The following is a 16,762-nucleotide window of genomic DNA, read 5'->3' as shown; positions in this document are numbered from 1 at the left end:
AAACAAGCAATTACTTGTACCGTATTTCCATTTATTTTGCCTAGTCATTTCCAACAATTTAAAGGCTAATTTACAAAGACGAGTGGTAACAGTAACCGCGTAGCTTGTCCCATGTAGAGCCTGTATCTATCATGAGCAGGTTTCCACTTAACAGCCCGTCTGTTCTGCGTTTTGTGTAAATGGTCATAAGAAATAACATACATTCTATATTTTTGTTTTCCGCTATGTAAATTGGCCTTTTATGCAACAAAAACCACAAATTATTTTGGTATACCACAAGGTGAACTTTGGTCAAATAGATTCATTATTACGTTTAAACTTAGATGTATAAAAACCATCACGTGTGGCACTCTTGGTCATACTGGCGTAAATGAATACACTTTGTTCAACATTTCTGCATCAGAGTGCTACCTCTTTTATACAGTGTATACCTACACACATGATCCCAGATTGTTCATAATTCAGTTTTTATTTATCACTTCCTTTATTCAAGTTGCTAGGCAAGTATTGTTTTTTGCAATTAATAATTCCAAAGTCTACAACGATGCACTTCCTTATATTCTGTGGTAAAAGACCACATTTTTCTTTGTCAACATCCATTTGCATTCAGGGAAAAACAAATGCAATTGTTATGTAAATTTTAACTGACCTGAACACACATGCCACAGTTCATCAGTTGTTGAGCATCAGAAGAAAAATAAACTTGTTATACTTTTACACAACATTTTGGTAGTTGACACTACAGTAGTTGTGTTCTTGACAATGCAAAAGATAGTTTAACATTAACAGTCCATCACGAATGATAGTATATTTGGAAAATACTGTCAACATGCATACATTTCAATGACATAAAAATTCGCCGAACATGTCGATGTGATCATGTTGGGGACAAACAGTCCAACAGTACTAACCAAAAAATGTACTGTGAATAACAATAACAAGACAATTACTAATTCACTTGCCTGCTTTATACAATTACAAATCAACCGGTCATTGTATCTGAAAAACAGACTATGATGGTTATCAGTTAACTGGGCACTCACATGAACAAGCACTACTGAACGCGGCGGGTATAATCCATGCAAAGAGGTCCATTCATAGCAAGACACAGTATTTATCATTTCAGTTCCCCCAACACGTAAACCTCCTAGTCATGTCAGCAGCCAATGTTACTGTTTAAAATGTTTGAAAGAAGGTAATTCATGCTTACTTTAAGATCAAATCCAATACAGATTGACTTTATAGTTTTAAGTTTGTTGTAGCATTTTGGTTGTTTTTTTATGCAAAACTAAACCTTTCTGGTTCTAATGTTGAGCAGTACTTACTATATGGTACCAGGCCACATGCAGCAACTCTTTGAGCACCAAAGACAAACATTGTTTATTTCCTATTTAGTAGTATTTCATTTTTTAATAATCAAGATATAAAATATATACATAGGGTCATTTATTTACCAAGCTGACACTTGTTTTGGTTTTTTTTTTAAATGTATGGAATTTTGACAAACCAAATGTTTATTTTAGAACAAAACATAGTCAGTGCTCAAAGTTTTTGATCTTTAACTCTCACTATCTAAAATGCATCTTAAAATTTCCCTTTTCACAATGTTTAATGGGATTGTCTCTGAAGCACTAACTTGCTTTGTGCTCAGTTGTTAAAATTACAGGTTATATTAAAAGCATGGGCAAATAATTAACTAGGTGTTTATGGTTTTATCATTTGCATTAGTATTGTACAGTGCTTTGGTTTGGTAAAACATGCTGAAAAAAAAGATAAAATGGCAGGAAATCACCAAGGTATGACTACAACTCCCAAACCACATAGATAATGTGCGGATTTAAGTGTATGATACCATAGAAGCCCACACTACAATACCTTCATGACCCACCAAGGTTTGCCATACTATGGGTGCCTCTAAGTATGATTAGAAAGCCTATGCTTTAAAGGACGGGTTCTACCATTCATCATCTAAATGACCAAATATGAATATTGCAATGTACAAGTCCCTCCCTAAAACACTGCTGTCAATTGAATAGTTGTTTAATGTCAATGAAGTTATTTTGTAATGTCAATATAAATGAAAACAATTGTTTGTGTGTGTACTGTATGTTAAGGACATCATTTTTACCAACTCAACAAAAGAGTTCAACAACAAATTGTTTTGCTGTGAAAGTAAACCGATTGGAAACCGAAACAAAAAAAAATGAAACAAAAAGCATTTTGCAGAGATCGTGGTTAGATTATTGTACACAATACACTAATACTAAAAAAACAGCCAATTTGAAATCTTCGCCAACCTAAGTTGGGGACGTAAAGTCCAACAGCATTTAAAATTTGCTGTGAAGATGAGTTAAATAGTTTAAACTTGCCTTTGAGGGAAGAGTTCAACTTAAAATCAGCTGAGTATGGCTTCAGATTCTAAGGAAAAAGTGCAGAAAGAATACTTTGTTTTACATTTTATACTAATACTTCAAATGTGTTGGCAGATGTCTTGATATTTTTGCTTTACTTCACATGTTACTAACAAAATTTCCTAAAGAAACGCAGATTAAAATTTGTATTAACAGAACACAGGTGGAGAAGTCAGTTTCTCAAAGTTGATGGGGGATGGAATTATACACCTGTTTTGTCAGAAAACAGTTCCTATTAATTGTGTTTCACATTGTTACTTAATAACCATTTGTAATGTATGCAAATAAAGTAATACACAAATAGCCACTTTCAGGACCCACAAGTTTCTCCTTAATTTTATTTCAAATGTTTGTTTCACGGGAAGTGTACCTTGAATGGCTTGGCTGTAGTGTGAAGATATATTGCCCTTGTACATATCATGGGAAGTGTCCCCAAGGATTAGTTATATTGTAATGTTGAATGCAGATTATGACACAATCAATTCACCAACAATTTGTTGGGGACTTGAAATTAAACTATGACTCCAAACTTAATTATAAAGTAATCTGAATAAGTTGTTAACTGCAATCCATCCCACTCTCCTGCCTCTGATAGGCCAACTGCACCCACCACACTCCTACCTCTGGACTTGAGGCCCAGAAGATAACGAATATAAATTAGTAAATGCTTATAGCATGTTAAATTCAAATTCCTGACTAGAAATAAATGTAGAGTCATAGTTTAAAAGAAGCCCAACAGCAGAAGCTGTGAATTGAATATAAGAGACAAAAACAAGTGATCTTAATTGGTTTATTGTACATTCTTATCATCTAACATTGTAATACATCGTACCTTATCAATTCCTGAAGACGAATCTAAAAAAGTAAACAACAATTCCAAAACAAGAAAGATTGAAAGTTATTTCACTACTAAATTTCTAAAAGTTCTATGCTAATTGAATCGCATACCTGCTTGACAAATGTACATAATAGATTAATTTTAGGTCTATTAATTAATAGATACAACATATTGATGCAGATGAGCTAGTAATTAAACCTACCTTTCAATATTGGTTCTCAAATAAATTTCAAATATACATCATAAACACAAAGGGCTTATACACACAAATTAATATGCCAATTGAATATTAAATAAACAGTTCTGTAACATATGACTGAAAAACCAGAACATATTGTTTAGTGTTGTGTTTACATTAAGGGCAGTGTGAAAAATCTGTAAAGTTTAACAATTTTTTTACTTTTTCTGTGTGTTAATATATTAAATGTTTAATAATGTTTTTCAGAAATGAAAATTTGTTGAAAATATATAATTTTATTATTCTATCAGTCAGAATGCTGTTAACAGTTGTTTATTTTTGATTGTTAATTGAACATTAAAATGTCAAAAAGCCATTTCAATCCAATTCAACCAAGATGTAATAAAAGAATACTTGGAATTACAAAATTGATTTTAATGTTTTTTTTTCTTTTACAAGAATACAATAGACTGGCACATTAATTTTGCCTTACCTTATAATAAAAGAAATTGTTGAATGCTAAACCTCACTTACTATTATACACCTACCATACAATAAAATTAGTAGTACATAATCGCCAAATCCACATTCAAATAAAATAATGTAAATTACATTACAGTTACATAATATATTATGATAATTAAGAATGTGAGGCATAATGAGAGGTCTCATCACAAAATGACTACAGCAGAAACCCCTTTTAAGGGGACACTGTGATGACCAACAAAGTATCCCCTAAATAGGGGTTCACCATATATTGCCTCTCACAGTGTACTTTGAATGGTGTCCAAAAGTAGGGGTTCTATTGTAGAGTAAGACCAAAACATATCCCAGAGCAAATTATAATTGTTGAGTTTGTATTTTAAATCACATCTGATTTGATATTTATTATAATGTAAAAGTAACAATTGTATACAGTTGCAACAGCCTCATTTTGGGCATCCAATGACAAGAGCGACATGTCATTAACCATATAGTTTGTGATGATACCCAACATATTATGATTTTACTAACCTTTACAGCACAACTGACTAACAAAACTTATCTTGCAATTATAGTAGAAAGATGATTATGCATGACAATTCAAGCATTAATTGAATTCAGTTTATTTTTAAACGTTTTAAACATACCTTTTTCAGAAATTTTTCGAAAGAACTTGGAACTCTCAAACCTCAGAAATATGTTAAGATTATATCCATTCATGAGATTTGTAAACATTTTAATAAATAAGCACTTTATTAAATCATGTAGTTATCAATCAAGTAAATTTTCAAAATATTTATTTTCCTATAAAAGTTTAAAATAGCCAGTCTCTATGGTCGGTAACTTACCCTGAAATGATAACTGACCAATCATCAAACTTTAAAACGATACAAGAAATCAACATAGAAGGTCAATAATGGCACATGACATATTTACATACAGGTGTATAAAACATATATTCAGTTCATAAAGGAATAAAGGGGACACCTGTATTAAAATCTTTTTCAATACTAGTGGAAATTTTTCTGCACAATAATTCCAGTATATTTGACACTGAATAGAAGTTTCACAGATGTTGTTTGAACAATATTGTTGAGTTTATGGGATTTTAGAATGTTCTGTAATTCAGAACCTACCATTGCCAGGCCGCATCATGTGTGGTAGTTGTTGAATATGTGCTGGTCTAGGCCCAGATTGCATCCTCTGCTGTGGTTGTTGCATCATGCCTGGTGATTGGTACATAGGCCTTGACTGGCCCATCTGAACTCCTCTTGGCATGCCTAAAGGTGTACGAGACATTGCATTACAGAATTATTACAGAATCCCCAGTTGTAATAAAGTAAATATTTCATTAAACTTAAATAAACTGTACACAGTCTTACCTGTTGGGGACTGCATTGACATCTGATGTACTCCCATACCCATACTAACAGGTGCATTCCCTAAAACAAAACACATTTATAATTAGATGCAAAGTTGATTCCAGCTTTTCCTAAGTTCTCAAACTGGCTCCAGACTATTTGAAATATATTCTGAAAAGTAAACTTTGCATAAAACCAGCCATTTTGGGCAAATCCAATGATGTCTGCTTTCATCAGGTCCAATGATGTCTGGTTTTGGGAAAGTAATTAATTGAGTTATTAACGTCAGAAGTGCCACATATATTTATAAAGCTTTACCTTAATCTCTTCTCAGTTTTTTTTTGTTTTTAAATAATAAACTAAGTCAGCATTACCTGGTGGTGATGGTCTAGTGATTGGGGAATGCCCCATCAAACCTGCCATTCCTTGTGGTGTTCGTTGCCCCATCATTAACTGTGAGTCTGATTTAAGCCTGGCATACTTCGATAAGTTTGACCTTATTTCTTCCTACATACAAGAATCATTATATAAGTAAAATAAATAAAAAATTATATTCTAAGACGATTCCATTTTTTGGATTATGTATTATAATTTTGATGATGAATAAAATTATGAGGTGTCAATTACAGTTATAAAGCTCTATCTACACTTTCAAACTTTATATGACCAAAAAATTTGGATGAAAATAGGATGATGTAACGTCATCACATTTTTTTCGCATAAAGTTTGATAGCCTAGACAGAGCTTAACGTATGTAACAAGAGAGACATAAACGCACTAATGAGATGTCTTCGTCAGGATGCATAATTTTACTGGTAGCACTTGAGCTTGACACTTTGCCAATGGTTGGAGCCGCTTTGACGGTAGTGGGAGCCGATGTGATAGCAGCACTAGATGACTGCTGCTGAGGAGTACTGACTTGTGGTGGTGCCTTCATTACTGGTCCACTTGACTGGGTTATCTTAGGACCTATCATGGAAGGGTCACTAGTAGTAGTCTGAAATAGAAATTCCACAATTATTATGGAGGGAATCTGAAATACATAAACCTCCCTATTACAACAAACATTGTGCCATAAAACGAACGAGGAACAATATACAGGGGATAACATTAGCAAGGGGGGCTCTTTGGTGGGTGTTGTAACTTAACTTAATCTACTGTATTGATTAAACAAGCTTAAATCTAAAAATATGACAGGAATTTTCTTGCAACATTATGGAAATTAATTATTCACAATGACAGGACCAAAATTGTAACAAAATTCTGTAACTTTCGATGATTGGCAATTGAGAAAGTTACAGACTAATGTGTTTAGCCTCCTTTAGTCACAGATGATGCTAACTTAAAACGAGTAAACTTACAGCTGCCGCACTTGGAAACAGTGGTTTAGCCTGACTGGATGGAGATGGTACAGTTGAAGGTAAATTGACATTGTTAGGAGCCGATATATTAACTGATGATGTTGTTGGTACTGGTGGTCTCATAATGGGTGGTCTCATCATGTCGGGCATCATTCCTGGTCCCATGTTACGCATCATTGGAGGCATTGGTCCAAGCATTGGCATGCTCATTCTGCAATTGTATCAAGGGTTCCACTTAATACAATATGGCAATCTCTGTTTTCTAATAACTAACTACAATCCAAGCCATAGAAGGTTTCTTTATATTATACTTGACATTTTGGAAAAAAAAAAGTAATTTTCTTCAACAAAATTGTAGAGCTTTAGATTAGTGGGTAACTTGCCTTCCAATCCAAAGGCTAATCTTGACCTAGTGGGTGAATAACAATATAGTTTATCCATCCTATAACTGTTGAGTATGTATACATTTTTAAAGAAACACAATTTACCCAGGCATCATTCCGAACGGAGGCATTCCAGGTAATCCAGGAATAGGAGGCATAGGCGGCATTGGCATCTGTCCAGGCATCATGCCACCCATCATTGGTGCTCCTGGCATCATTCCTGGCATCATTCCTGGCATGCTCGACACTGGCATGCCCATTTGTGAGGTACCAGCATCTTGAGCATTCTTCTTATCGTCATCCTTTTTCTTATCATCCCCTCCAGCTAACAAAATATAATAGATATAACAGTCTGATTTATAGGCATGTGTAGGGAGAAGACACAAGAAATTTAGATAGGGTGGTCGAACGTTTATCATATAATATTTAGTTCCAAATAATGGTGGCATCGCCAAGAAAGCAAAATGTTGGTAGCCAAAACAAACAAAAGGGAACAAAACTAGATTTGAACTCGTCACTTTGATGAGTTGGCTATCGCACAACGCATCGTAACATACACATGCTATTGTATTTATTAGATTTAGTACGAACAGCATAGTATTGATCAAAACCGTTCAGTTGACGGTATTGGCATTGTAACCGGTTTAGTAGACGGTTAGTTTTTATTTTACAAAAGCGTGCTCGCAGTGCACAATTTTTTGACAAATGTGAAATGCTTAAAATGTCCTGAAACGTGTAGAAATTGATTTTGGGCATTTTTAACTTTCAAAAAACGCGTACTGTATGCGAAAAAAACCTAATCTTCAAAATGTTGCTGATGATACAGGAAGATGACCCTTGACATGAAGCATACATGTGTCCCAAGTTTCATTTAAAAAGAATTTAAAATGAATTTATATAGTCAATTCAAGGTGCACAACTACATATACGTGCACATAGTGGCCGAGTTACAGCTGAACTGCTTTCGCCGTTTCGTCTGCAGGGCACAAAAATTAGCAGAAAAATATACAGAGAGCGATAGCCTAAAAACAAATTTAAGTATACTGTAATATCTTTTGTAGTATAGCAACTATAGTCAGGCAAGCATGTGCTTTTAAACTGGACACTGCCGTTTGGAGACAGACAGATTTAATTCTATTATGCCCATGATGCCATGCTCATGATGCCATGCTACTGTACCTGCAACTTTTTCCTGATGACTTTTTAAATCTGCCTCAGGTATTCCTTCCATTCCATAGATTTCAATTTCAATATCATGTCTTCCTGGTACTGCATTTGGAACTTTATCAATATTCTCTTTATGAACCTATCAAAGACCACAAATTTATCAAGGTAAGTGTCCCATATAACGAGGAAACCAAACAATATGCCTTTATCATTTATGTTTGTATTATGCATAAGAATAAATAGCACATGTAGGTTTTGAAATTACAAAAATGAAATATTTATGCTTAAATGAGTCTTACAGTATTCAATTGCATTTTGCATCTATTGCACTGTCTATTGTATTTTGTTGCACCAAAAAAATGGTTAAAGTGAATCAATAACTGGTTTTCATAGGATTCCTTTTTATAGCAAGCTGAAAGCAAAGCTAAATATGGCGAACATGAAGTGTTTATCTTACCTGCATACAATGGATTTGTAAACCGGGGCCTGTGTATAGTTTTTTATGACATATATGACATTTAAAATGTTTGGCTTTTTGGTGCTGTATAAGAATCTTCTCATCATCAAAGTCTCTGTTACAATACCTGGTATTACGAAGGTTAAAGTTCAAACACTGTTTTTATCCAAGACACTATAAATATTTTACAGTAAAATGATGAAAATGTGATCTTCTTTGACCTAATACAAAAATGGTATGTACAGTATATTTTTGGTATTAAAATGTTTGAATCTGGGCGTAAATAAGTTTAATTTAACATCAGAATTTGACAATTAAACTTCCTTTATTTAATTCCTCTCTACTTGCACAATCAGTTTTATCAGTATTTCCTTTTTTATATATTTAATTGTTCATTTTATGAAAAAAAATGCTGAAGAGCGGTTAGGTTCATTTTAAAATGTAAGACTGTCCATGTCAACTGATGCTATTTGTAACACGTTATTGATAATAAATGACAGATTTTAGATTTTTTTCTGGTAGAAAAATATATAAATTAAATTTAACATTATAAGAGCATAAATAAATAAAACATTTTATAATTTATAACATAAAGTCTGATTCCTTAAAATTGCATAAATTTATTTATTAACATTTATTAAATATTAATTGAAAAAATTGGCATAATTATATAATGAAATTGTATTAAACAATAATTAATAGGCATAGGCCTACTTACTACTAAAACTAAAAGTAGGCCTAACTAGTAAGTTAGTAGTCCTAGCTAGCTAGCGCTACTGCAGTTTCACACCACATTGTTATATCTTCGATTTCTCACCTACATTTTTTCTCACACCCACATCATACAATTTTTGGCACTTATGTAGTTCCCATGATTTAGCCACCGTTAACTTACATTTATCACAATAAAAAAATGCCTTTCAAAATAGATCGAACTGTGGCCATTTTAGAATCAGAAAAGTGCCAGAAATCAATATAAATGTTTTATTTTATGTTTTTATTTTTTAACTGCAGAGTGTGGTTTTATAAAGAACCTGCTGTACATATCAAAACGGCGACGATATGAGTCCGTACATATAACATTTTATTTTTTTTTAAACAATTCACAGTTTTAAAAATCATAAACCATGTTTCAATTTCAATATGTAAAACACAAATCTAAAATCGTCATCATCATAGCAAATATTGTTATCTCACTGTATTGAAAAATAGAAAATGATTTGTTTTTGTTTTAGTTAATGCATTGATTAGTGACAGAGATATTAATATGAATAATAATAATGAAATATTAATTTAACCTCTATTACGCCAGCTGAAAACATTTCTTGCCCTTCAAAACTAAATACATGTGTAATCGGATTTTTTAACACTGCCCTCTATAGTTTCTACATTTTTTGGGAAAATGAAGAATACATTCTGGCAACTTGTTAAATATACGATGGCGAACATTTCGCAGTGTGTTGACAGCGAGTTCAGTATCGTAAAAAATGTTTTGAAAGGTATTTTTTTTTTTTTAATTACTTCGTAAGTGGTCGAATCGTATAAACATGTTACTGTACATAAAATAATACAATAATATTATGTTGTGAATGTGAAAAGGTTGGCTGGCACAGTAGTTAGGCTAGTTATAGTAAGCCTACTATATAGTTATAGGCCTAGCTAGCTAGTACGATCTACTACTAGGCTAGTATAGTAGTAATTACTAGCCTAGCTAATAAAAACAATAACATAGGAAGGCCTATTTGATAAATTCCTATTGCTGCTGGGCGTAGGTAAGTAGACTCATCTGATATGTCTAGGCCTAACGATAACTAGCGGCTAGCTAGAACTTACTAGGCCTACTGTAGTAGCCGAGCGGGGGTCGTGTCCTAAATTGCTAGGCCTAGGCTACGCCAGCAATTTAGATAAAAAGAGTGTTAGCCTCTATATATTTACGAACTATTTATAAAGGATACCAGCACCATGGTTTTACGATTTTCTTTTTCTTCCTTCCCATATTAAAAAAAATTACATGTAGCTATTAAAATACGATAAAATAAGGCTAGAAGCTAGCCCTAGTTTTCCGTTTCTTTCTCTGCCGTCGTCTTTTCTTCGTTAAAAAAAACGAGAGCGTGGTACGTATGGTGGCGCCATTCATAATAAATTGCCAGGTTAATTATATTTATTTTATACCCAATTATAGAACAAATGAAATCTAATTTTCGAAAAACAATGATTGTTTAATCTTTAGCCATGTTGACTCTATTTATATAAAGTAGAAAAAATATAAAGATCATTACTACAAATAAAAATGTGTTGGATAAGGTAGCGTAGGACCCGAATGAGAAATATGCAAATGAGAACTCGTTCCTATAAGAATGCTCAAATGGTATAAATCCACTTTATGACCAAAAGAAAATAATTTGTTGGTGAGATTTTCCCTCACATCAGAGAAATCTTATTTGTATAAAAAAAATCATTATTGTGGACTTTTTAATTTTAATCAAATTTCTTTTGATTTTCTCGCCAACTGTTTTCATAGATATGGATAGGTAGCGTTCGCATTGGAACAAGTACTAATTTGGGCCTCTTGGCAAAATTCAAAATGTATGAAGTTTTTTAGTGGTGCCTTCAGAATTTTGAAATTATTATTATTATATCAAAAATTGATAAAGCGTCAATTCAAAGACCGAGGTATGTATGTTAGTGGTCGAAAAAATAAGTTTTAAATAAGGCAACAGAAGAGCAGTTTTTAATTTGTGCGTAGATCAGAGAGTAAGAAATCATCAGATGATCTAAGAGTTCGTCCAGGAACATAAATGGAGATTAATTGACAGATGTAAGCAGGTTGGTTAAAAAGAAGTGTTTTAAATGTAAGGAGCAAGATTTTTAATTTGATCCGATTGTTAATGGGGAGCCAGTGAAGTTCTCTCGAAGAGCAGGTTTAAAGTGAGAGCGACGGTTAGTGAAGTTAGTGATTCGAGCAGCCGAGTTCTGTAGTCGTTGAAGACGATTAATTTAAACATTCGGAAGGCAATAGAACAGAGAATTACAATAATCAAGACGAAAAGAGATAAAACCATGAATGATAGAGGATGTGGAGCGTATAGAAAGAAAGCGTCGAATTTGTGCAATATTGCGAAGGTAGAAATGGGGATGACGACAGCCGATTTAAGCTGGTCGGAAAAAATGCCAGTGGACAAGGACAAATTAATAAGGGAAGTAAGTATGGTGGCAAAAGCTTCTTTACAAGTTTTTTGAAAGTGTAGTGGGAATGGGGTCAAGAGAACAAGACGCCAAAGATGGAGGACATTAGCTTAGCAACCAGAATAGGGTCAACCCAGTCAAATGAGCAGAGAGTAGCAGTTGTTATGCTATTAACGACAGCATGGTCAGTGGGGTTTTGGAATAGATTAGTGCGAATAGTAGCAATCTTGTTATGGAAAAAATCAGAAAATTGTTCGGCCAGAAGGAAAATATTGGAATTACTCAGAAAGACTTGTTTAATACTACCTTTAAAGAATTTATCAATAATATTAAATAATTTCCTAATATCACTATTACAGTTATCAATTTGAGAAGAGATGAATTTATATTTAGAATTGCGTAATTTAGCATTGAACATTCTTTGTTGATTAGCAAACTTATCCTTTTCAGAAATAGATTTTGTTTTTCGCTACTGACGTTCACGTTTGCGTAATAATTGTTTACATGCTCTGAGATTGTTGTTATACCAAGATTTGTTTTTACTTCTTTCTCGGATACGAATTTCTTTTTCCGGAACAAACAAATCAAGAATACAGATAACGTTGCTATTAATTATGAGTTAAGCTGACTAACTGATAATAACGATGTGTTTTGTTCTATAGCATTTTCAAAATCCTTAACTCGTTCACAGAAATGTAATAACTGATCACTGGACCTAATTTCACGACGCCTAATGCGCTGTGAAGGTGGACCATTTTTTCTTTGATAATTCGGTCTACATTAACTTTACACTCAACGACACAGTGATCACTAAACAAAAAACCAAGATTATTAACATCAAATATGCGAGTATTACAATCAGAAATTATTATATCAAGTAGGTTCCCAGACCTATGAGTAGGATTATTAGTATGTTGGACCAGATCATAGTCATTGAGAATGTTAATAACTTGACGAGATTTACTGTTCTAGGGAATCAGTTAGGTGAACGTTGATGTGATTGAAGTGAATAGTACTCTGAAAGTTTTGAACGGGGCTCTTGAATCTGCCATGATGTTTTCGCTCTCGGGGACCAAGGCCGATTATTGATTGTAGGGTTATATTTTCTTTGACGTCCAAAGACGAATGTAGAGTTTTGATTTACCCTTCATGGCCACTGTCACGTAAAAAGACAAGATACTACAGTTTGTTCTTCAGTATTTATTTTTTATTATTATATCATCAAAGATCCATCCAATCGAACTGTTCGTCTATCAATTTAGAAAATTCTTTATTGTACGGTCGATAAAAGTCATACAATATCTTGCTTGCATTGCTATCTAAGTTAGCCTTGTTGGTAAAACCTGGAGTACTTCTAGCTGGACATTTTATCGCACCATTTATCTTTAAACATGATCCACGCATGCGCGACTTATACATCATACTTCGTGTGAAAAATGTTTCAAGTCCAAGAAACTTTTCAATTCGTTTCAATTCTGTGAATGTGTTTACTGCCAGATTATCCAGGTCAACTATCAAAAACCGATCACGCGGGAATTTCTTCAACCAATTTTTGAAATGTACTGAATATATACTTGTAGAAATGACAGTTTTGTTTTTATAAACAGTACCTTCTGGGCTGATGTAGTTTTCTTTGAAGAGTTTTCCTTGTTCTTCGGGTGTGCGTTTCTTTGCTTCTTGTAAGTCTTGTTTTTTATGTCTTAGCATTAACTCCGTATCATGATGATATTCAGATACCGCTCGCTTCACCGGATCTCGTACGCATAATAAAAATTTAATATCTTTTGGAAGATTATTAAAAATCATTTTTGGAGCATTTTTGGTTATGAAATATTTAGGTGTCTTCTCAAATGGTATTTGATATTCGGTTGAAAACCCCATTCTAGCATAGTAATAACTCAAACCGAATTTAAACCTGTCATGTTTGTCAAAAAAATGGACTTCATTTCCGAATGAATGAGATATCTGTGGATGTTGACCAATAAAGAAGCCCAACGCCGTCGTACCACTCTTTTTGACTCCAATATTAATCACCTTTGGTAGCCTCTGCTTGTAACCAATGTTTTTCATAATGTGTGTAAAAACATACCACATCTGTCCACTTGAGAGTGACGAAAACGGGGTGTCATTATACAGGTCATAATTTGCAATCATAATATCGACTTTTCTTTTAAGTTCCCCCTTCATATTTTTAATATAAGTCGATATTCGCATTTTACCCGGGGAAAACCGTCGATATTTAGTTGTAATGTTTTTAAAAAATGAGTTCTGAACATTTTCCACAACTTTTGTTTCTTCTTTGCGCAAATTCACATATTTATTAGTCTGGATATTAACAGTTGATGTATAATTAGGAATTCCTGCAAAATTCGAGTGAAATTCAACTATATCATCTTCCTGTAGGCTTACATTACCTCGATGTAAATTTGATGAATGTAGGCCTAACCGACGAATATTTGTTAGCGCTGCAGATTTTGAAGACATAGATGAAAAACGTGTACTTGATAAAAGCACAAAAGCTGAAAATGTTAATACTGTCAACATTAAAAAGGCGATTACTGTCTTTAATGTTGAAATAAACGACATTGTACACGATTTAATTGTTGGCCAGCCGCAGTTGTAGTCTAGAGTTATCTGAAATGGAAAAATACGTGTTTTAAGCTGTAGATATTAAATATACGAATACCACTTGTAGATCAATTCTCGGATGCATATTGTAAATTAACTGTTTAATTCTTGAATTTTACAACTTATAGGGATTTTTTTCTTGGAAAAATAGCAAAGTAGGTCTAACACATTTTCCTAATTAATTACCTGTCTTGTTCGGCAGGTCAATAACAATCTACACACCAGTGCGATTCAATTCTGCTTTGGAAGAAGGCCTAAGTTCACAAAGGATGGACACCACATATCGCTTAATAATACTTCAAACGTACTAATAATATCTCTTATTTATTAACGGTGCTCCGTGTGAACATAAGCATGAGCACACAAGACTGATCAGATCTCAGTCTTCATGCCGTATTTCACACTATTTTGTTCAAATAGCTCGACATTGTAGTAAATGCGGCCTACCAATACGATATGAGGTACTTACCGTATTTTGACCTTTATTTATTTAAAAAATACATAAATCTGCTAAAGGCATCAACCTCAATACAATTGCCTCAACAAAAGTTACACCAACAATCGTAACACAATAACAACAAAAGCAATGCAAATTGTATACACACGATTGTATTCAGAACTCTCCACTACTGAATTACTCACTTGAAAAACGCCAAGCAGGCATGACTGGTGGTACTGGTACTACTTATAACAACATTTTGTTCTCCTTAAATGTAATTTAAATTTGAAATACCAGTATAAGTTTAAAAAAAAGTATACGGTGTATCGCAAACCTACTATTTAGAGTAGAACTTAATTATTTTCGGGGGCGGGGGAACCTCTATTTAGTTTTTAGGAGACATGTTCGCCTATTCAGGGAATATCCCTATATTATTAAAGAAAAACTTTCCTTTTAAACAAACGAAAGGTAATATTATATACAAGCACTACTACATACCATCTTAGTCACTTTATGACACGAAATACAGGCAGAGGTTGGAAATCGACATGGACAGTCAACGAGAAACAAGAACGCAACAACAGATTGAACAACCGACAGAAAATATTATTATTGTGGAATGGCTTTTCTGAAATTGTAAAGCTATTATTTTCAGTTTGTTTGTGTCTATCGTCATGGAACACCGAGCATGTAATTTTACTCCTTACAATTATTATCTAGGCCTACTAGTTTAAAAAGTTCCATTTGTATAAAAGGTAATATTAAAAAACACGACTAAAATATTGTTTTATCGTATAGTTGTTATCACCGCAACGCGCTCAAAACACAATGGTTTTTGATTTATTTTTTGTTTTTTTCTGAATTTGTTAAAAAACAGGATATTTTTCAAATTTAAATCAAATATTTATTTTTGTAAAATTGCGATTCTCGGCTCTCTTATTCCTATTAGGCCTAGGCCTATACTAATAATTACGTCCTATATTTGTATATCATTTTTAACCAAACGATTCTCGTAACATTCTAAGTGAAATTAGACTACTGTACCGTACGTCACGACATTTCAAGCTCTGTCTACACTATCAAACTAGTTCGACCAAAAAAATATGATGTGCCCAAATATGGTAGTGATGTGCCCAAATATGGTAGTGATATGCCCAAATATGGTAGTGATATGACATCTTTATGTCAATAAGGGCACCTCAATTTGTATTTGTCGCATAAAGTTTGATAGTGTAGACAGAGTTTACTAGTTAAAACGCATGTGGCCCGTTTTGTTCTTCAATATAGTAAACTCTTGTAGCTTACGTCTCCATATGGCCTACATTACTAGCTTAGGCCTACTATTATAATCGTATTCTTCACACCCAACGTTCATTATGTCTAAAGTACTGTCATTATATACATACCATGATCAATATTACGATGAATATAGTGTTCTTGAAGACTTCGGCAAAATAATCTTATAACAATAGATGTTATGTATTAATACAAACGGCGGTTAAATATACATGACATGCATTAGTAGAAAGTGCTACATGATTATCATAAAACCATTTAGAGTCATAAGGGATTGGTGATAAGCAACTGCAGGATTTATTTAGTTAATTATTCCATCAAGCTGTTAATGGAAGTTCAATGATGCACTAAACCTCAAAATGGCAAACATAATGTATACATTGTCATAGAGAAATAATAGTTTATGGGTTGGTAATGTTTTGCATGGGATCAGTCACGTCCTCGTGAAAATATAACCTTTTACCTCATGAAATTATCTGTACTATTGCACTCATAAACATTCATCATTTGTATATATCTACTGTATTGTCTTGTACTCTAGTGGCTATGCTCAAAGTGTTCCTTAGTTTATAAT

At 33.3% G+C, this 16,762-nt stretch overlaps 2 protein-coding genes across 5 annotated transcripts; both read right to left on the bottom strand.

Moving 5' to 3' along the window:
- Positions 1–44: 44 nt before the first annotated feature.
- Positions 45–10,745, bottom strand: LOC140063548 (BUB3-interacting and GLEBS motif-containing protein ZNF207-like). 2 transcript variants are annotated; one of them, XM_072109922.1, is made up of 11 exons: positions 10,595–10,745; positions 8,640–8,766; positions 8,195–8,321; positions 7,121–7,340; positions 6,633–6,843; positions 6,050–6,268; positions 5,646–5,778; positions 5,293–5,352; positions 5,047–5,190; positions 2,370–2,418; positions 45–1,172 (listed from the first exon to the last, which is right to left on the bottom strand). In XM_072109922.1, exons 1-10 carry the CDS (start codon positions 10,633–10,635, stop codon positions 2,396–2,398), a joined length of 1,305 nt encoding a protein of 434 aa, XP_071966023.1. In that variant the 5' UTR covers positions 10,636–10,745; the 3' UTR covers positions 45–1,172; positions 2,370–2,395. The 2 variants fall into 2 exon arrangements, with proteins under 2 accessions (XP_071966023.1, XP_071966022.1); XM_072109921.1 differs by having other exon boundaries at positions 100–2,418.
- A 221-nt stretch (positions 10,746–10,966) lies between these two features.
- LOC140063545 (heparan sulfate glucosamine 3-O-sulfotransferase 1-like) lies at positions 10,967–16,387 on the bottom strand. Of its 3 annotated transcripts, none has more exons than XM_072109916.1 (2): positions 16,299–16,387; positions 10,967–14,459 (listed from the first exon to the last, which is right to left on the bottom strand). In XM_072109916.1, exons 1-2 carry the CDS (start codon positions 16,299–16,301, stop codon positions 13,047–13,049), a joined length of 1,416 nt encoding a protein of 471 aa, XP_071966017.1. In that variant the 5' UTR covers positions 16,302–16,387; the 3' UTR covers positions 10,967–13,046. The 3 variants fall into 3 exon arrangements, with proteins under 3 accessions (XP_071966017.1, XP_071966016.1, XP_071966019.1); XM_072109915.1 differs by lacking the exon at positions 16,299–16,387 and adding an exon at positions 15,391–15,516; XM_072109918.1 differs by lacking the exon at positions 16,299–16,387 and adding an exon at positions 14,640–14,912.
- Between the last annotated feature and the right edge of the window lie 375 nt (positions 16,388–16,762).

The sequence above is a fragment of the Antedon mediterranea genome, chromosome 1 (assembly GCF_964355755.1).
Source record: "Antedon mediterranea chromosome 1, ecAntMedi1.1, whole genome shotgun sequence".
Taxonomy (NCBI): Eukaryota; Metazoa; Echinodermata; class Crinoidea; order Comatulida; family Antedonidae; genus Antedon; species Antedon mediterranea.
This window is presented reverse-complemented; position numbering and strand designations above follow the sequence as displayed.

Bases quoted from the DNA above. Each gene is read 5' to 3' on its own strand.
- LOC140063548 (XM_072109922.1), bottom strand. From the start codon at position 10,635: ATGGGAAGGAAGAAAAAGAAAATCGTAAAACCATGGTGCTG. The intron at 7,341-8,194 runs GTACAGTAGCAT...ATATTTTGTTAG, and splicing joins TCATCAGGAAAAAGTTGCAG to CTGGAGGGGATGATAAGAAA. The intron at 2,419-5,046 runs GTAGGTTCTGAA...CTTTTTCCTTAG, and splicing joins CATGATGCGGCCTGGCAATG to AATCTGAAGCCATACTCAGC.